The 22173-nt window shown below is 28.7% G+C and overlaps 1 protein-coding gene and 1 long non-coding RNA gene across 3 annotated transcripts in view; one reads left to right on the top strand and one right to left on the bottom strand.

Moving 5' to 3' along the window:
* Positions 1–3112: 3112 nt before the first annotated feature.
* On the top strand, positions 3113–4999 carry LOC114130029 (uncharacterized). The gene is made up of 3 exons (XR_003592880.2): positions 3113–3277; positions 3850–4017; positions 4793–4999. It is a non-coding gene; the product is annotated as an uncharacterized LOC114130029 (long non-coding RNA).
* A 4006-nt stretch (positions 5000–9005) lies between these two features.
* LOC114130030 (calpain-1 catalytic subunit-like) overlaps positions 9006–22173 on the bottom strand; it is an 84156-nt gene continuing 70988 nt past the window's right edge. The window contains exons 6-16 of one of the 2 annotated variants that reach the window (XR_007604152.1): positions 14315–14455; positions 13712–13892; positions 13346–13587; positions 11939–12314; positions 11019–11176; positions 10858–10927; positions 10304–10528; positions 9483–9678; positions 9350–9408; positions 9148–9265; positions 9007–9076 (exon numbers count right to left, since the gene is read on the bottom strand). Coding sequence is in view for 1 of the 2 variants with exons in the window: in XM_050201061.1 (XP_050057018.1) it covers positions 9239–9265; positions 9350–9408; positions 9483–9678; positions 10304–10528; positions 10858–10927; positions 11019–11176; positions 11939–12314; positions 13346–13587; positions 13712–13892; positions 14315–14455 (1675 nt within the window). In the remaining variant the exon portion in view is untranslated. Of the gene's footprint in view, positions 9266–9349; positions 9409–9482; positions 9679–10303; positions 10529–10857; positions 10928–11018; positions 11177–11938; positions 12315–13345; positions 13588–13711; positions 13893–14314; positions 14456–22173 lie in introns of both variants that reach the window. The other variant, XM_050201061.1, reaches the window with a different exon arrangement.

Here is a 22173-nt window from a genome sequence, read left to right as displayed (position 1 = left end):
ATATTTTATTGTAAGCTAATATTTTATGACAAAATATATTATCATTGTTATATTAATTAATTAAATTTTATTTTGAATAAAATATTTTTTTTTTATAAAATTTACATACATCTACGAACAACATTTTTTGAAGTCTGAATATTAATAATAGCTGCTGATTAAGCTTCAAATATTATTTGTAAATAGAGTTTTATTACGTTTGTTTATATTATTGAAATTCTAGTCAGTGGCTGACCTTAATGTCAGACGTCGGGTAGACTTTACATATCGATTGACCAATTGTAAATTTGTAAATAACATTTGAAGTTGTTAAAAATTCGTATTCTTGGCATATTTTATACGTTTAAAATGTCAAGGTTATACAGTATTTTTTATTTTTTTCCACAGACAACAAAGATAGAATCTTCTCTGCTCTCCTTGGAAAGTAAAATCTTCGAAATATCTTTGTATGTATTTTGTTTATTCTAATAAAATAAATACATCTAAATGTTTAAACAAATGCCAAACATGTTTGTATAAGACAAATGTTAAGAAGTAAGCAAAATATTAATTTGTTAGCCTGTACTGCTAATGGGTTGAACAAGATTTTTTTTAATTTTCTACAATTAATATTTTCAAATCATAATAAACATCGTTACTTTGTATGTGAATATCTAATATCATCATAATTTAAACATTTTAAACATAAAACGCTAATAAAAATCTATATGTTTTTTGTATTATAAACTTATGAGGAATCTTGAAGTACATTTTAAAATATTAGGTTTTAAAATTAAGAAGTGTTCCGAGTTTTTTATTAGGCACGGAATAATTTACAAATGTCTATACAAAACTAATTTTTACTTTTGATGCTCTCAAAGTATCAATTAGATTCTATTTGATATTAGACATTAGCACTACCATCAGAGTTAAAGTGGAAATAATTTTTGTTCAAAAATGTGATGACAGACACATTAAAAAGACCACACGTCATTGTAAAATAAACTCATTAATCACTCTATTTAGAATCTATTAGTGTTGTATTATATATGTAGGTACATATTTTATATTATTGTTTTTATTATTAGCCAAGTTTGGCAACACACAAATTGCGTCTTGAAATAAAAAAAATTGATAAGTGGATATACGAACTGCGTCTGATTTTATTTAAATTTCTACATGAATTGAGTCCGGTTTTATTTGATTTTTGTCAATTTTAAATCTGATTTTTAAAAAACTATTCACTCATCATTATTAATCATATGGCCACCAGTAAAAATAAAAAAATACAGATATAATTAGTATTTTCTTTAAGTAATTTTTTGATATCCATTTTTAAAATTAAATGAAGTAGATATAACTGTTATACACATTTTCATTTTAATTATTTCTTATTGTGTAACAACGATAAAAATCAATATTTTTAACCTACTGATAGCCATAATTTGCTATTGAGAATTCTACGTTTGTATGAAATGGGAAAAAGGAAGGAAAATAATGTTTTTACGTTGGGACGCAATTCGTGTAGTTGTTAAACAGGGCGCCGGGAATTGGGCCACTAAAATTTTACATTTATAATAGGCAGATCCGGTGATTAGGCCACTATTACATTTTAAATTATAATAAAATAATATTTAATATAATACATCTTTTTATATAAATTGATACAATTCCTAATACTGCAGCGCATACGAAACTTTACTTGAAGTGACTGCGTATGCCTTATCAAAAGGTAATAAATTATCCAATATCTTATGATATAGAATTATCAATTATCATCAAATGGAATGGATAAAAATAGTCATACGCGTAGTGTGCAAAGATTATGAAACCTAACTCGAACTACAATTCCGTCGAGTCTTTTCATTCACATTTCAAAATAATTTCTATATGTCACATCCAAATATACATAATTTTTTAAATGTTTTATGGCAACTTCAATCAGAAGTTTATATTAGGATTAGAAGTATAGGAACAATAAAAACAAGAAAACGAACTTTAGTTCGACAAAATTTTATTCTTAATGAAATTAAAAATATGAAGAAGGGGAAAAAAACCTAATTTGAATATTAACAATCTGTATCATGTTATTAAAAAAAATTATTTCATATTATTTATTATTTGACTGACTTTATGGATCTAAATATTTTGTATTATATTTTTATGTACCTATTAGAAAATGCTTTTTTTATATTATTTATTTTTTGACTACTTTATGGTCTTTATATTATATTTGTAAAATGAGTATTGGCATTTTTTATAAAAATTATTTCATGTTTGACTAATTTTATGGACCTTGTTGTATATTAAATTAATTAAATCTGTATGGAAGTATTTTAAAATAAATATTAATTATTTGACAAATTGTATTTTTATATGTTAAAAAAAAAAATTAATTAATAAACATTATATTATATTCATATTAATAGTATATTTGTGTGCTATACTTTTATGGCCCAATCTCCGGGTACACTTTAAAAATATAGATTTAATTTGTGGCCCAATTCCCGGGCGCCCGTTAAATATCGTTTAATTCATGTAGAAAAGGGATTTCGGGACGCAATTCGTGTGCAGCTTCAAGTTTTATACAAGCGAAATAACTAGAAACAACCAACGCATGATAAAGCTTTTGATTAGTTAATACTCTTTAGTTTTTTACAGAATTTTTTCAAATTATAAGTATCTACCTATTTTCAATTAATATATATAGGTATATTTATATCTTTTTAAAAACGAAAATTTGAGATATAATACATAGTAAAAAGTATCGAATCATATGCAAAATTCAAAATAAAATGTTGTCTCTTGAATTATTTCTAAACTTAGATTTACGTTTGTATAATTTACCTTGTTAATTTTAGATTGATTAATAAAAATATGGAAACGATAAAATGTACACATTTTTGGATCTTCATAATAATGTAGGTATTAATGCAAGTCTTAAGTCTACCTTCAATGACATGTGTAATTTGTTCATTGTTCAATACACGTACACCCTGAGTCGGTTTTCCAAACAGGTTTGCTTTGACAATATGCAAATAAAGATAAACCTATACCCAGTAAAAAAAAAAAAAATAATAAAAATGAGTAAAATAAAATAAATGAATAATATTGTGAGCGGGGGATGTTGTAGAATGTATCGTGAAACCAAAATGTGTATAAATACCAACTAAATCTTCACAGACAGCATCAGTGCACATTCGCAGTCACTACATCAACAAGACACCACAGTCAAGTTTATTCTACTCTTCGAGTTCACCCGAATTCATTTTTAATCATCATCATGTATAAGTTATTGGTGAGTACCTGTATAATTATAAATAATAATAGACAATATAGATACCTAACGTTTTAAATTTATCGTATTTTTCATATCCCCAATTAACTCAATTGTATTATACTATTGTTGATAGTGTTCGTAGTAATTATAATTATTACACATATTTTTTAACTCAGTCATTTATATCAATTATTATTGTTTAAAACTATTAGCCATTACATCTTAAATATATAAATACATATGGTATTTTATAAGTCTTTAATAATATTTGTTCACTTGAAACAATACTATTTAATAGAATTCATTTTTTACACACAAATTTAATTGTATGATCTTAGTTATACGTCTCACCACAGTTACAAATGTTCGAAAGCTATATAAGTACTAAATTATTACCTATATAAACTATATCACCATATGTAGCCAAAAATATAGTTCGGAAAAACAATTTTACGTGAGATAAATCTATTATTAATTGTGTTTTGTTTGAAGTACCTATATTTCATTAGAATTTGTACGATATTATATTAAAATTGAATTATAAATTTATGTGTATGATTATATTTTGTTATTTCTATTTCCTATTGTAGTTATTGGTTGTTGCCGTCTTCGCTTTGGTCGCCGCCATTTCTGCTCAAATTGTCACTTACCCAATCAACTATGCACCGTATTACACATACCCAACATACGGCTACACTTACCCAGTGACATACAATCCATACATCACTCTCCTTCGTCGGTAGACATTGACCAAATCCGTAAGTATACAGCGTCTTTCTGCAAATAATTATGACTAGTACATTAATAAATTACACCATAGATAAAGATATATACACCATTAAATACAATTAAAACCATAGATTGGGTATTTTAGGTATACGATATTGGCTTATAACTTGAAAAACACCAATTAGCTATTATATACGATTTCAGCCGTTTTATACCATTTTTACATTAAAAACAAATTCATCATGATCGCGCTTCTTGATACATGTAGCATGATCGTTGTTATTTTAATAATTTTTAAATACACTATTCAAAAATATTAATAAACATTTTTTTTCTATTAAGTATAAAAAAAATCATACAATTTTCAAAACCGATATCATACTATTAGAATGTATAACATTTAAACTATACGGTATCTATTATTAAATAAGTATATAATCGTATGTAGTTTTTATTACCTATTAATATTTTAAAATAGTGTACCTATTGAGTATACTAATATCATAATATGAAATCATTTTTAACAAATCCAAGTAGGATTATCCAACAATTTTTTTTTGTTGCTAAAAAAAGTCTGTAAAATTGGAAAGGAAAATTGTTAAAAGGGTCCACATATACTTTTTATAGAGCGCAATTGTATAGCTCTTTTTGCGAATTGATTATTAACCTTAAAATATTTAACTGTAAAATATTACCATATAATAAATTAGTACCTAATACTTATACATAACAAATTAAATTTCTTTGTTGAATTGAAATACATTTTTAAGTATCAAAAATTAAACTTTACATTTATATTTTCAGAAACAGGCTATACGATGAACAGACTACTGGGATTTAGCAGTTATTATCCAATATTATTTTATGAAGATATAATAAAATAATAAAATTACTCAAAAATCAACACATACTTCTATTATTAATAATATATTTTTTTTCTTCATGTTTTTTCTGTCTTGTAAAACATTTATTTATTCATAATAAAATATAATATTTTATATTTTAAAATCATTAATGTATACATTATTTCTTAGTTACTACTTATTTATTGATCCTTGTAATGATTTTTCTCTATTACCACGTGTGTATGTATATATACTATATAGTCATCAAAGGTGTGCTGTGTAGTCTTGTGTATAGTTAGCATGTATCGTTAGCTTTTTATGTGTGAAAATCATGACGGTTCAGTTGAAACTTTAGTATTTTTTCATATCTAACGGAACGTATAATGAATATTACAATACACATTTCTTCGACGAATAGTTGTTCGTTTACTGTAAATTATTCTTTACAATCGATATCCTTTTACTAACACTAACTGACCCTGCTATATTCTATCATAAATTCACTCATATGTATGTATTCTATAGTGAAAGCCCGACAGTTTAAAACGCTGACAATTTAAAATACGATAGTTCAAAAACTCGAAAATTTTAAATAAACAAAATACAATAATAAAATAATAAAAGTTTAATCAAGTAAACTGATAAACATAAAATATAATAAAAAGTTTCAAACTGATATTTAATATTATCTAAAACGATGAACAATGTGTGAACATGTGAACAATTGAACATTTAAACGAACATATTTAGGCGTGTTAACTCTATAGTGCTTTAATGTTGTAGTATAATTTGAGAAAATTAGTGTAGTATATCAAATAATCACATCCCAAAAAGGAAATATTAAAATATGTATCAAAGTATATTTAATGATAAAAGACAAAAATCGAGAAGACATAAATAATATTACTATTGCTGGGAAAAAAGAAAATGGCTTAAAAATAGACAAGTTATAATTTCATTTACTGAAAAGACAAGTTGATTTTGTATGAACGTTTTAAGTTTTTCGATATTGGATATTCAACCGTAAATTAATAAATTTTTTATCAAATAATTTTCTTATTTTTCAATATAAATACAGTTTTTTTTCAAGATATCTAATATTTTCAAATTTGAACGAAAGTAGATGCATAACCGAAGAATAACAATTAATTCGTGGGTATTTGAAACTATTAAAATATATTATTATATGTTATATTTTTCGGGAAAAAATAGTAGGTCAAATTTGGTTGGTAAAACTGATTTTGGAATTTATACAAGAATTGAGAAATTTGAGTAAGAACAACGAGTTGACTTAGAAATTGAAAACATTAATCGTGAAGAGTTGACACATAAGAGACAAACAATTGAAAAGAATAACGATGGTAAAAAAAAAATAGATGCAATAGGAGTATTTTAGATTTTTTACGGGGTTTGGCTCATAATATATTAATGTATCGATGAGTTATTTTATTATTCAATGACGATGTATGATGTATAAATATAATTTAATTAATCTATGTGGCTTGCGAAAATTGACTTTATTGTATATAGATACTTCCGTTGTAGGAAGTAATGGTGACACAAATGGTTAAAGGTAAACCAATTTAGCTATAATAGTATTATATACATAATAGAATAATGATAGCATGGCATGACCATGACGTAAGAAATAAAACATAAGATTTTACAAACTTTACTTACCTCATAAAGATTGCTTACATATTATTATATTTTAAAAATATTACTTGCAATAATTGTATAAACGAAAATGACGATTACTTCTTATTATTATAGGTATAAATTTATCTTCGATTGTATACCGCTATACTACGGCTACTGGCTGTATAATATTATAATATACTGCATACAGTGGTCACTCGCGTTATCGTATACGTTAATGGAGTACCTCGGGCTCAATTACAATTAAAATAACACAAAAATGATTAATACATATTTCTAAAATAATAATGACATAACTACTTTAACATCGGATGCTAAAAGTAGTTAAATTAATGATATAGATGAAACTATTTCTAACACACCTGGAAAACCTAGTAATATTGACAATAAGGGAGGTGAAGGGCTCCAAAATATAATTTTGACTAAAAATCAAAAAAACTGAGTACTCACATCGAATGGCATTATTTTGACAAGCATATTTCTACTCCTACGATAGGTGAATTTGTTTTTTCACCCAAGATTGTTCATTTGGTCGTTTAATATGTACAAATATCGATTATCGACGAGTGACAATATAAACTCTGAACCATGAACTAAGAAGAGTTCATGCACTGAACTAAATATTGTTAATTGTTTACACAATGGCTGCAGAGTTAGGAGTAGTATAATTAATAATTATTGTTTATACAGAAGCCTCCACATGAATTTTATAATGACGCAATTAAGTAAAATATTGTCTGTTTTTTAAATTTTTAAATTTAATTTTGTGTAACGATGTAAAATATACGAATTACGTAACCAATACATTTTTGAAAAAATGGTAAGGATTCAGCTGTAAATTTCTGAGAGCCAATTCAAAGGTGCTTATTAAGGGTAAAATATTGACTAACCTATATTGGGGAGCCAATTCAATTGCACCGTTATTCTCAACACTGTATTAGTACGTATTTAATATTGTTGTGTAATTATTTATTAAAAAATTTATTTTTGTTACCTAATATCTAAAGATTAAAGTCAATGTGTGATTTTTACACAGTTTTATCGATTTCAATAAATTACCTAAAAGCGAAGAATGACTTGTTCACATTTTTTAAAAGTTTAGTTGATTGGTTATTAGTTGTTAGCTAAATGTATAAATTAATTAATTGTAAAATAAATAATTAATAATATGGTTGATAATAAATGGATAGTTATGTTAGTATAACAGTTAATATTGATTCTAGTACACATTGTGAAAATTGAATAATTATTTTTATTAATCATACTGTCAACTATTTCCGTTGTCTTATTTCTTTTGATAAGTCGGGAGGATCTTAAAGTCCTAAAATTAAGGCCAGCAAAATACTGTGATTGTAATAATATAGAAGAAAATAAAATAAAATTATGTGTGGAAAAATTTGTTTTGATTTACATGTCTAACCTATTACATCGTAATGAGTAAAAGACATATAAACATTTGTATATATGTCGAGAGTGTTTTTAATTCATTACATAGGAATATATTATTAATAAATTTAAAAAAAAGAATTGATTACAAAGTTACTATGTTAACAATTTTATTTATACTCGGTAGTATCATTAACTTATTTATTGGAAAAACGCAGTAAGTAATAATATTTTTTATCCGATAAATTGATATTTTTTGTTTAGTACTTTATAAGTTTATTCATTGAAAGCTATATGGGTAAGTACACTGTATTTATTACAGGATGTTTTCGTCTTAGTATTATCATTTTTATTACGATTATAATTTGTAAAAGTGGTATTTTTTGGTAGTTAATTTTCATATTGGGTTAATGTAACTCACTGATTCATCGTTTTTGTTTCGTTGTAGTACTTTTTATCAGCATAATATTATATTATATGATATTTTCATTGTTATTGGTGAATCAATATATACGCTCTACTTTAGTTATTTTAAATTTATTTAATGCTAAATCAAAAGATATTTCATTTCGATCGTTACATATAAATTATAAAATTCATATTGGTGTCTATCACTATACTATTTCCATCTTCAATACTGTTGTTATTGAAATGAGGATCGATGTTATGGTCGTAAAGTTATGGTTTTCGTTTAGCGTCTGGACGCTGTCTGGTCTGTGCCATCGTCGTGCTGTTCCATTGTCTGATGCTGCAGGTAAAATCTTAGGAGGTATCTTAGGAGTATCTCTAATATTATAATAAAAAAGTATAAAACGAAAAGTAGAATAACATAAATGTATTTTTTTTAAACTAAGGTGAATTCTTTATAGTCTCCTATTTCTCGATTACTTAACTATTTATTTACTAGTATACCACGTAGATATATTGTTAAATTATTGTTTACAAGTTAAATATTTTCATAACACAACAATTTGGAATAAAATAACATAACAAAGTTTATTATACTAAAAATAATTACAAAAATAAATTATTCGCTTTGGCCAGCAGTTTGGTGTTATCGATTCGATAACGCGTACAAACATCGTTTAAACAAAATAACAATATTATACATTATATGATAATATACTAAACAGGCGGAATACCCATATTAAAAATACTAATTGTTATAATGCCTGATTTGATTATGATTATATAAAAACTAGAAATCAAAAAAAAAAAATTAATAATATAAATAATAATAATAATAATATAATAATATTAGAACCGTACGGATTAGACGTATTATGTGGCTTTAATGTAGTATATCACTTAATGACTGGCACTTATCTTTCATCTTTGGTACATGTCGACGGGCCCAAAATCACGAGTAGATAGTCATCAAGATCAACTGCAATGATAATAAATATAACATTAACTAACTTAATACAATAATATTACAATGAAGTACTATTTTCCGATTAAAATAGTTTACCTCTTCTAACGACAATGGGTTTCCTTTGCTCATTTTCGTGTCCAGACTGTGATACCTTTCTAGATATTTAAATAAGAGAAAACATCAACAATTAAATTAACTTATATTCCTCTCAATAAATCCGTTGACTTACCGTGAGCCAAGTGCAGCCTGACCATGGCCATAATGAAACATTCGGAAGTCAGAATCCGGCTCTTTGCAAATCTCAGTACTAGGCATTCGAGCACTTTATTACTAACAGTACTGCCGGCTTCCCACAGCAGAGGCCTTAGGTTGTAGCTAGATGTCTTTGTAGGATTCACGCCCTTTTCGAATTTTTGGAACGCTATCTGTAGGAAAAAAAAAACAAATTGAATTTAGTAAATACCATGTACATATTCGAAACATTACACAATTAACACTTAACAGTTACAATGGCCCATTTTAATGAGGATATTTCAATGGCTATTTTAAGGGGTTACATATAGGCAATTTAAGAAACACTCAACATTTTATTTTATTAAATACATATTCATACCTATGGCTATTACTGTTGTTGATTTTTTTTTTGTTTACGAAATTATTAAGACAATTTTATAAAAATACATATATAACGATGAAGAACAGTGGCTATTACTATACGTCCTGTAATAGGTACTTTATAGATACTTTTTGAAATAGTTTTAAGTAAAATACTTTTCTTAAGATCAAAAGAGGATAATATTTTGGAGAAAATTAGATCCATTTTTGAGTAAAATATTTAGATATTTAAAAAAAATGTTTTTTTCAAACTTTGATGTTTTACACTATTTTTTAAAAGAGGAATATTTTTGAATATTATTTACTTTAAATAATTGTATTAATTATGGTTTTAACTACTATAGAACGAGTAATTACTCTTCTTCGATAGTGTGGTTTTATATGAAACATTTAGTGACATAACATTTTTATAATTCATCGAAATTTTCTAATTACCTTCCAGAACTGCAACATGTGCATTAGCACAGGTATGTCCATCACGTTGATACGACCACTAATATTGACGTCTCTCAACATTATCAGACTTTTGCAGAGCTCCAGGCTTGGTTTCTCCGCCAAGTATGCTTTCCAGTGTGCCCGCAATATTTTTTGCAATTGGATTACGTCTAGTTCCGGTGGATATTTGACCATAAGCTTAGTCAAGAGTGGTTTTCCGTCGGGCTGTAAAATCAAACCAATTCGTTAGCAATCATTTATTGTATCATGGATAGCTTCAGTTTATTAATCATATCCATAAAAAGTAGGAGATTCAGTTAAATTTAAGGAGGGGAGGAGTCTTAATATTTTTTTGGTAAGATATTATATGATTAGACGAATTAATTAAATTTTTACAAACTTATTAATTGTGATTAATCTTATAATATTTACATAGATAAACAGATTATACGATTTTAATATTCGTCAAATATATAAATATAGTGCAGGGAATTCAGGAATTATTTGAGAAATTAAATTATTATCATTGATAACAGCTTTTGATTGATACTCACCAATATCACAGTGTCTTCTAGAAATTCAGCTGAGATATTTTTGAACACCATGTTGTCGTCATTCACTTCCCTATGAAATCGTTGGTTAAAAAGTATGATATTATTTTGCGTTATTACATTATAGTGTGTTGAAATGTTAAAATAATAAAAATAGATTGTACCATATGTTGCTCTGTTCGTCTGTCAGTATACGAAGTAAAAATTTGGCGTCGCAGTTGGGCACGTTCGTTTGCGGGACAACAATGTAATCGCCAGGAGGTAAAGTGAAGAACGTCACTACTTCTCTCGCCACGGAATGGTTGGTCACATCCAGCGGTTGCTATAACGAAAACCAGTTATAGCCGTATTAAATTTTCAGTACGAGTAGGCACTTTATCAATAAAATACGACTAGCACGGAACGATAACTTTTCGAAAAACAACGCAAATTAACCATAAAATTAATAAGTATGCATCTATACCCAATACCCACGTATCACAAGCCGTTCGGATCGAGTAACAGTGAAAAATGCATTTGTTTCGGTGTGATTATACGCACACGGAGGTATAATATTATTAGTTATTACGTGCATTATAATATTATAATATTAGAGTATCTACTTCATTAAAAAACGATTAATGTAGTTTATAATATTAAGTTTTTGATAAATATGTAAGGAAAAACGTTATAATAATTGAAACACACACACACAAAATACATCTCTCGTAGAATATTGTGTGTAGATCTAAAAGTAAACAGAATAACTGCAATATTTATCGTTATTGAAACGGTTATTAAAACGTTACTCTTGTTTACGGAAATGCTGTACATTGTACAGGAGGCACCCACTGCAGAATACCAATACATAATAAAATACCTACACAATAATATAGTTTTGTCGCGACTATTGTTAAGTTGCATAATTTGTTACTCGTCGGCTGAATAATAATTGGCCCATTAAATGTATCATTATTATTTTCCCCGAATAAAAAACCAGTAAAAAACCATGATAATCGGCGAGTTTGTTTGACTATACTCCATCAATCAATCACCTCTCGAGATAATTTACCGCGAATCGAATCAGGTAAATTGGACTGTTTACCTGTTGTGCCACGAACTGTGGCGTCAGTCTGGACGTAGAATGAGGCACTTCGTAGACCGCAAAACCAATGGCGAACAGGGGCCGTGCCCCTTTGGCTTCCGGATCGGTTTCGTATTGCTGCACGACGGACACGACCACGTGACACTTGTTGCCCGAAGTCCTGGGTATGCCGATGTGGAACTGTGGATTCATGGCCGTCGTTTCCGGGTGTCCGGGACCACCGCCCGCGTTATATCCGCTCCTCCACCTTCTCCTGGCCAGCACGGCCCGCCACGGTTGCTTCGAATGCAAAGCCGGTTCGGTCATCCAGTCGTCCGGGCTGACGTGCACGATGTCCAGCTGTGTGAAATGTCTGGCGAAATCCTCGAAAGACATCCTGTGAACCAAAAACCAGAAAAAGTTATTAAAGAGTGGCGACCTATGTATATAACTGTATAACAAGCGCTGTAAATTTACAATAATATTCGTACATATGAATATTGCGCAAAGTGTACTTTTTAATTAACAATTAGGAATTTCTTAGTTTGTGAATTGAGTTTTAATAAATACAATAAGATGCGTTACAATAAACATTGATCGAGAATATAAATAATTAATTGTGTTACTTAGTACATTTACTATACTGTATTCACATATTTTGTACTTATGTATTATGATCTTAGTACGTATAATATATAAAAGGATGGATAATCGATTGTGTCAAAAACGTTTATGAGTACTAACTCTGGGTTTTCCCAATTATTAAGAAAAGTAATGGATTTTACATAAATACCAATATTTTCAGACATAATATATTAATTAAATGTGTTAAAATACAAGTATTAAGATTTTGCATACCAATGAATTTCATTCTGGTAAAAAATAATTGAGATATATCACATCGATTCAAGACATCATATATCCAATAATCATACTAAAATAAAATATTATTTTATATATTTTTTCATTATACATAGTTTAAGACGTCACTAATAATATAAATGTAATATGACGTGTATAACTGTTTATTTTTTATGTTTTAGGAATAAAATATAATATATTTTAAAAGTTGATTATAAGTACCTAAATTCTTTAAAGGTATTTTGTTTTCTAATATTTCGCGTATAACAACAACAAAAAAAAGAAAACGATTGAACATTTTAACGCAATATTTAAACAGAAGACGATAAAATAAAAAATAAAAACATAAAGGTTAATAAAAAATAAATGGACTATCATTAAACAAAATAGGTTATTAAAATCATTTTATATACCTAATATTATTCTGTACCATAAAAATAAATTTATTTTTTCAATTTATATTGGTTTCGTAGAATTTTTTTTATTTGAGCAAATGTTTTCTTTGGTTGGATGGGTTGGGTTGCAATGTAAAATGTTAAAATTTGTGCGTTAGCTATAATTACTTACCAAAATTCACCATCGTTTCGCACCCGGACGCTGAGAAGCTCCTTGTCTCTGCCAGACAACCCGTCCCATTCCCAACTCCTTTCGCTCCAAGGTCCGGTCCACTCACCTTCGCCCCAAGGATTTCTCAGCCTTACTAGCGGGGTATCGCCCAACGGACCTCGGACTCGTGCCAGACCTGTGACGCTGTATGCGTGCTGAGTCATTAGACCGTTCCGTAGCCTAAGTTGTCTCTTGTTCTCTTTCTGCAACACATAATTTATGCAAATTGTAAGGTTAGTAAGGAATTCAGGAGTCGGTGATACGTGAAAACTGTACCACGTTGTACAGTTTTTTTACCACACGCGTTGTATGTTTCACTTCACTCACCAAAGTTATGGTGGATATGAGCAACGACGACCTTGGTACGGCGCTGTTAAGCACTTGATACGTTAGGAATCGATCTTGGTTAGAAAGGCCGAAACTCTGGACTATGCCGCCGGTCAGATCCTGTAGTGCTCTAGTAGTTGAACACCCAGGTCCACTGATGTTTTCATAGCAACCGTACAATCTAATTATTAAGAGATTAGTTAAATAAGACAATGTGTTTTTGACATTCATAATAATATGTATAATGTATACGCGAATAAATAAAGTATCCATTAAAATACAATAATTGGCAGAAGAATAGTTAATATTTATTACTGTTTTAATAAAGTTACTATTATATTTTATTTCAGATTCTGAGTTAAACTATGAATTTATTGATTTTATAATACGTGTGTTTTTATACTGTCTACCGTAAATTCTAGGGGTAGTAAAAAATAAAAATGCTTCAATTTTTATTCCAATTTTCTTCAAAATCGATTTAGTACCAAAAAATTTGAGAAATATTTTATTTAAATAAAAATGTGTCTAGTGAATTTTAGTTTTGTGGGAAAATATTTAATTATACGTGCTCCACCGTGGATACGTTTAAAATTCGACACTTACTTTGCGTATGCTTTTTCCAATAATGCGGCCCAAAATTCGGTAGGATTAGCGGAACGCATGTAAACCAATCGTCCTCTATATGTGGGCAGTTTGTCATCAACCAATACTTCTTTCCACTCGCCGAAATACCAAAATCGAAACCTGCAATGGTATTAAAACACATTATTTTATATACATTGATCATATTTCTTAATATATTATTGTATACATTATTAAAATAGGTGAACACAATGATTTTTTATTATAATAATAAGGGACAATTGCAGATAATAAATTATATTTATTTTAATACGACGTTGACTTTACGACTTTAATATCGAGCATTTGTTCATTAGAGGAGTCAGTGTAGTAAACTAACATAAACTATTATATTATAGGAAATTTGCAACAATGAAATCATGTTTGTGGATAGTAGGATATAAATAGCGGTTCTGCTGCCCCCGCGCGCACCTCCCCCTCCCTGTCTCGTCCCAACAGGTGGAGGTGAGGGTGGAGATGTGCGTGGGGGGAGCAGAACCGCTATTTATATCCTACTGTGGATAATAATAAATAAATATTATATGATGACATGACGTATTCGTATTGATATGCTATAAAAAGAAAAGTTTCAACTAATTATCAAAGATTAAACATTTTCAAATTCAATAATAATAAAAATATAAATAAATTAGGGTTCGTATTCTTCGTGTATTCTTAGAGGGCATGGTCTTTTTCATGTTTATCTGATACTACAGCATTTAAATGCACAATGTTAAAAATACAATATTCTATAGTGTTAAAAAAAATCACGTACTGCATGCATTTAAAAAATGTTATATCGACATTATTGTTTTAGAAATACTCTTCTATGAAATTTTAGAATTTCTAAATGTATGCATTTTTTTCCAACCCAATCATAATTTATTACCCTAAAATACTGTAAATCGATATAAATTGGATTTTGTTCCCAACAAACCTACACATTATTACTCACCAGTCACCGTAGCCTGACTAAACTGTATACACCCCTATAATCATAAAAAAAAAAAATCATAGGCGGTCGGTCGCCTTTCAAATATTTCTTTTTCAACGAACATCATAAAAACATTTTAAAACAACTATAACTCAATGAGGCGCCGGTGGTGACTTAAACGACCGTCGACCACTCTAGTGGGGTCAATAAATCTGGAAAAGGTATATCCAAGCAATTCGTATGTGAATACTGCCCAGCCCATAACCTACATTATAGTATTTTAGTGTGAAATTATACAAGTCATTGTAAATTAGGGCGAGATCAAGGTTTTCGCTTAGGATATGTGACGAACTTCGCAATGCAGTGCGCATGCTACCATGCCCCTGATTCTTGGATAAATTTTGGCGCCATAATGTGGTCAGTGGTTACTTTAAACTATACAGAATCCTGTGTAGTGATTGTTTAGACTAGTCAGTAGTCATAGTTTGACAACATTGTTCGTACAATTAAAATCAAAGACAAGTTTATTTGTGTTGAGTCACCTTCGTTAGATTTCACTCTGTATTTCTATTTATTATTACATAATTTCCAGTAGAAATAAAACAAAATGTTTTAAAAAAATTATATATTTTAATATTTTTTTATCATTATAATATTTTTAAAAAGAATATTGTTTAATTATGACTGGAAATTATGTAAAAACAATATTTTCAAAAATGTTTATACATTTTAAAATTATAAGTGTTCTTCGATAAAAGATTCACCCTGTATAGCTATGTTAGATAGATGTACTATTTCTTCACGGTGTGACGTGGTTATACAAGACAAGACGAGACGTGACGAAGAAACTACGACGTTTTCCGTCAGCCAACAAAATTCATCTCGGATAATAATTATTATTTATGTTATTACCGGGCGGTCGAGTTATTGTTATTATTATTATTATTTTAATTGAAAAAACTCCAGAAAAAAAAATACGAAAGTATGTATTATTACCTGGACGACGTTCGTCGGGAACAAGGTTTATGATCGTAAAAAAGTGGTTTAAATGATGTATAAATACAATAATAATCGATGTTCGGTCGGAGGGTGGGGGATGAGGAATAGCCTGGTTCGGGTTGACGATGTCTGTATATTATACATTATGGTAGCCATGTAGGTGTTTTTTATTGGTATCATTACTATCGTTAAAACAATCATTGAATTGAAGTGTCGGTTGTGTTTCGCGGCGGGGTGGTTTTGGTGTGTTTGGTTACTATTATTGCAATTGGGCTCAAGATACCACCGTTACCAGAAATTCCAGCTTGAGACCGAGCCGATGTTGTAAAGATTCTGAGATATTTTATTTTTAGGCATCTTATTCTAATTCAATTTAAATAACAGTATTTAGTTCTCTCGTAAATTATAACCCTTATTTAATTTAAATTTAAATAATGAAGAAATATTTATAATTTTAATTTGCAAATTGTAACTACTATTTTAATAGATAAACAAATTAAAATACAATCTTTGTTCCTCAATGGGACAGGGATAGGTATAGGGACAGGTTAGGGACATAGGGACATATTATATTTTTAAATTATCATAGAGAGATTTACAATTTGTACAATATACAACAACAAGTAAATATGAATAATAATAATATGAATATATAATTGACATAACATAATTGGCGAAGAGGCACATTACCAACACCCTCTAAAATGAAATCTCGAGACTGAATATTCACTTTTTCGATACACTCTTAATTATACGGTGCATTACACGTGTTGAGTTTTTATTACAATTCCGGTGTTTTACTATTAAGATATTATAACAACTAAAATCGAAATTTTGTCTTTAAGGGACATTTTTATTTATTTTTTAGGTGGGAGGGAAGGTTTAATAAGTTTCGGTTAGCTCTTATTTTTGAATGAAAACAGGACTACAGAGATATACTTAATATAGAAAAAAAATATATTTTAAATCTTAGTCATGAAAAAGTTAGTATTAATTAATTTATTAATTTAATAATTGCGAGAGTATTTAATTTTGTTGATCAAATTCCTATATATTTCGTGTATTTTGGTTTTTCAAACGCAGTGATTCATCGTAATTTTTTTATAAACCGTACGAAAAGTCGAAACAGTGAGGGGGTCACAACTTCAATGTCTGCATTTTATTTTTTTTGTTACTTGATTATCATGTAGGACAAAAGTATACTTTTGGGGTGAATGTACGCATTCAGTCACGGGTTCGTTAATAACTTATTTGCAAATAATATGTAATAATAATCGGTCGGGCGATGAGTGTTGGCAGTGTATATCATAATATAATATTAATGTGCTGGGAGTGGAATTGCCGGATTGTTGTAGTCGCGTGCTTATATATCACGACCTTGACCGTGACCTTGTTGAACAGGATCACCCGACGGCTATTTTATACCACCGTCATCGACGTTCCGAAACTTTGCCAAACGGGATAGTTTTTTTACTTCCAGTTTTTCTTGTACAATTATTATATAACATCAAAATAATAAAATGTTAGGTAAAAAAAATTTATATTTTCAACACTCATTATATTTTAATATTTTGTGAGAGGTTTAACGAACGTTTTCTAAGAGCTCAGTTTTAAACTTTTTTCATGCATAGTTTTTGAATTAAAAATTATATTATGAGTTATGATTCATAGCTATTGTTGTAGACAAAATGAATTTGCAATAATACTATAGTGAATAATATTACAAAATCACATAATGATTAATGTAGGTATAGTTTAGTAGACAATAGTTTTATAGTAAAGATGTTATTTATGTAAAGGTATATAATATGAAGTTGTTGTTTCTCTATAATTATGTCAAATACAGATTAACAATATTACATGGTCGATTGTTATTGTTTTAATATAGTACCTATATAATTTTCATAAATTGCGTATTAAAATATTTGTTATATTATAGTAAATTGAATGTAATTTCATTCACTAAAATATCGAGAGGAATAAAAAAATTATTCAATAGTTAATGGTTCTCTTAACAATAAATTTAACTAGTTAAACAAATGTTGTACTTATATTTTGAAAAATTAAACAGTTAAGAATATATAAAATATCTTATATAATATTAAAAATTTTCTTTTAATTATTTAATTTTATTAACATAAAATAATGATTGTTTTAAATTCTATGTGCGTAAATATAAATAATAAGAGAAAAATTGGTTAAAATTATATGATCGCTTGTTGAAATATGAATCGATGAAAAAATTAATGAAAATTTTAAGTAAATTTAAATAACAAAAACCAATATGGTTGTTTATATGATTTAAATGCCTTAAAAAAAAAAAAAAAAAAAAAAAAAAAAAAATATGATTTATATTACTCACGACCGGGTAGGTTAGAATAGGTAAAGTTGCCAAGTCAATCAATCAATCTGAGAAAAAATCAGTCATTGTAGGCATTTTTTCTTCGAATCTATTCGACAATAAATCAAACACTTTTACCATTGCCATTTTCAAGTAAATTAACTAGTAATATGTAGTACCTTGACATCTTGACGAACTTACTTAAAAATATTTTAGTATCAGACTTTTACAGTTGTAAAATAAAAATGGATAGCAGGTACATACACATTGAACATTTTTAATAGTATTTATTTTTTAAATAATACATGTTTATCTTAAAAGTCATGATTAAACATTATATATATATATATATAAATACATACATATATGATAATAATATATGATTAAACGCACCACTTGCACTTGTGGTAGTTATAGCACTTTTACAGACACACGCCCTGACAATAATGAATAACACGGATATCTGAGACCTAATTGTGCGAGAAAACGATAACGGACGAAAATGGATAAAAACGAAATAATATTATTATGCTTATTGCAGTACCTACTACCTACCCACATTGGTCACATTATTGTACGCGTTTCGCATTGAGTACGACCTTCCGACATGCAACGCATCATAATATAGATCTGTTATCATTTCGCCCTCGTCCTCCTCTCGACGATCTCACTCGTTTTCTGTTTCTTCTGTTTCTCACGACAAACCGACATCATGCCTGTAATATATCTATTATAGTAATATCACATACGTGCAAACTCCGTGGCCGTAAATAAATCATTACTGCGCGAGACACGTGAGACACGCTCCATAGTAATATAATAATATTATTATAATCATGATGATAATAATATTATGAATTTATAACCGCAAGTATATGAGTACAATATTGTTTTATAATTTTATATATTATGATATTATAAACGACGAAAAAAAAACAAATTGTCGTACGTTCTTACTGCGTATAAGTTCAAAAGCGACGGCGTTTTGCCGCCGCGGTGACTGTAAGTATATACATTATATGATTATTAAATCGTGCGTGCGCGTACCGCGTGAACTCTAAGCAAGTATGTACACCGGGAGCGATCCGACAGCTATATTTTAAGACCGGTAACCGACCGACCTGAAATAGGAGGGGGACAGCGAAAAGACTTAGCAGTATATACATAACTGATATATATGTGTTTAAGTATACCATATTTTCTCTCTAAATTGTGGAATATTGTTGAGACATCACTTTGGACGAACTATCACACCGAACAGGGATATCCTCTAGATTTGGGTATCACAGGGATTTGCTAAAGGCGATTAAAATAAAAATAAAAATTTAAAAGTTAAATATAATTTAAAGTACATTAGTTAATTTTGACGTTAGATCATTAAGTGCTTAACATACATATCGTTTAACGTCACCGGGCTCGTAAATTTGTTGTTTCACGTGGTTCGCCGGAGGAAGGTATATATTACAAGCGGGATAATTATTATTTTTACCTCAACAGATTAAATTTTTCTCTCTTCGTAATATTATTTTACGCATAAAACACTCGTAGAGTTCAGAATGTGGGCGTGGGCATGAGACATTTTGCAGGTCAACATATACCTAGTTCTCGGACGGTCTATAATGTATACTTCCAGACCGGTTCCGGTATATTTTGTTTGTTTAGGACTTGGGTTTATCGCATATGAACAAAATATCATAAACGATTATCGCCATAGATGGACGTATTTTATGATTGATGTGTAAACGATCGAACGTATCATATTATCACTCTACATATTATAGTTTATGATGCGGACCGGCGACACAAGGAAAATATAATAAATATATAATATTAGGCAAACGCAAGTATAATAAAAAGTATTAACACGTATATTGCGTATAGTACGACTTCCTCGAGCGATGGTCCCTGAATGATGCAAATATATTATTCTCCACGAATTCCGCTCACACCCACGCCATCACACTGTCGAGTCATTATAGATATTGTTCATATAATGCGAACACGTCGACTGCGACAGTGCACGAGCACGGAGATCTATCCTATTGCTGTTGCAGCAGCGTATACCTACCGTGGGAATGACGCTATTGGACACGGATGAATACCGTTAGGGCTCTAGAAATAAAGTCGTATAATAAAATATGACACGCCGTATGCATAATATGATATACATGTTATATTGTTCGACTGATGATATTGAATTTTTTCAGCCCGGCGATTGTGACAAAGAACCACGATCAGAATTTGACACTGCTTCAGCGGACTCACGACGACGAGGAGATAGATCCGCCCCAATGCCATTTTTTAACCGTAGGTATGAGTGGTCAAATTATCATATTTCAAAATAAGTACTTAGTACAATTATTATCAAGAATTAAATGTTAAAAATAATTAAATAATAAACGATAGGTATGTACACGTTCTACATTATTATTAGATTTAAAAAAATATTTGGAACCACTTCCTATAGTGTTTTAATTATTCACAACTGTTATAGTACTATAATATAATATGATCACGGAATTGGATAATGTCAGTAACCTAATTGGACAAATATTATCCTTGCATTTTTACTTATGCTACTTGTTATACAAAGTGATATACCTAATTATTGAATAGTTTTAAATAGAATTGCAACAACAAGCGTTTATAAATTATAGTGTTATAGTAATATACTGAGCGTTTTTAGTGGATGCGACCGGAATTAGTATATTATTACACCACAAAAATCGAAGAACATTATAATATTTGTAACCGGTGGTAAGCTGGGGCTTATACGATTAAACAACAAAGATTTGAATACAAATCACAATTTTTAAGACGATATCAGACTTATTTTTTTTACATGCGTTGCATTATACGTTAGTGTGGTATTTCGTTATAAATTATAAACTATTTTTCGAAGTTTTTTATTTTCCTTAAATGATCACGGTGACAAAAGTCACACGGTTAATATTTAAATTACTCAATCAGTTTCAAAATCAATATAAAATTAAGGTATTCATCGAGTTTCCAAGCAGATTTTACAATAGTTAGGTTAGGTTAAATATAAATACAGTAGATATCTAGAATGATGACGATAGTCGGGATAGTCCATTGTTAAAATGTATACAAGAATAAAATGTTTTCGTTTCTATTGGTTTAGTATATACTATATATAGTTTGATGTTAAACTCTAGTGCAGGTTTAGTTAATGTAATAAAAAAAAATTCAAAGGTCATTTAGAAAATATTATGTAACACCTTAATAAGTTTAAGTAAAAAAGAATAGTTATATTTTATTTAAATATCTACACAATTAGTATCATTACAGAGTTAGATTTGGTTGATATACATTTTTCATATAATTATTATTATTATTTGACTAATTAATTTTGTCCTCGGCAACGATGTTTTATCAAATACTCACGAAATGATAGGTGTACTTCATAGAAATAAATATCACAGTTATACATAATTAAACTGTAATTTTTGATTGTAGGTGAAAGATAATAGATTAATGAAAAAATAAAAACTCATAACATTTGTATTGCATAAATATTTGTATGAATTAAATTAAATTGTTTATGTT

Source organism: Aphis gossypii, chromosome 2 (genome assembly GCF_020184175.1).
Source record: "Aphis gossypii isolate Hap1 chromosome 2, ASM2018417v2, whole genome shotgun sequence".
NCBI classification, from domain to species: Eukaryota; Metazoa; Arthropoda; class Insecta; order Hemiptera; family Aphididae; genus Aphis; species Aphis gossypii.
The sequence above is the reverse complement of the archived record's forward strand: the minus strand, read 5'-3'. Positions and strand labels throughout refer to the sequence as shown.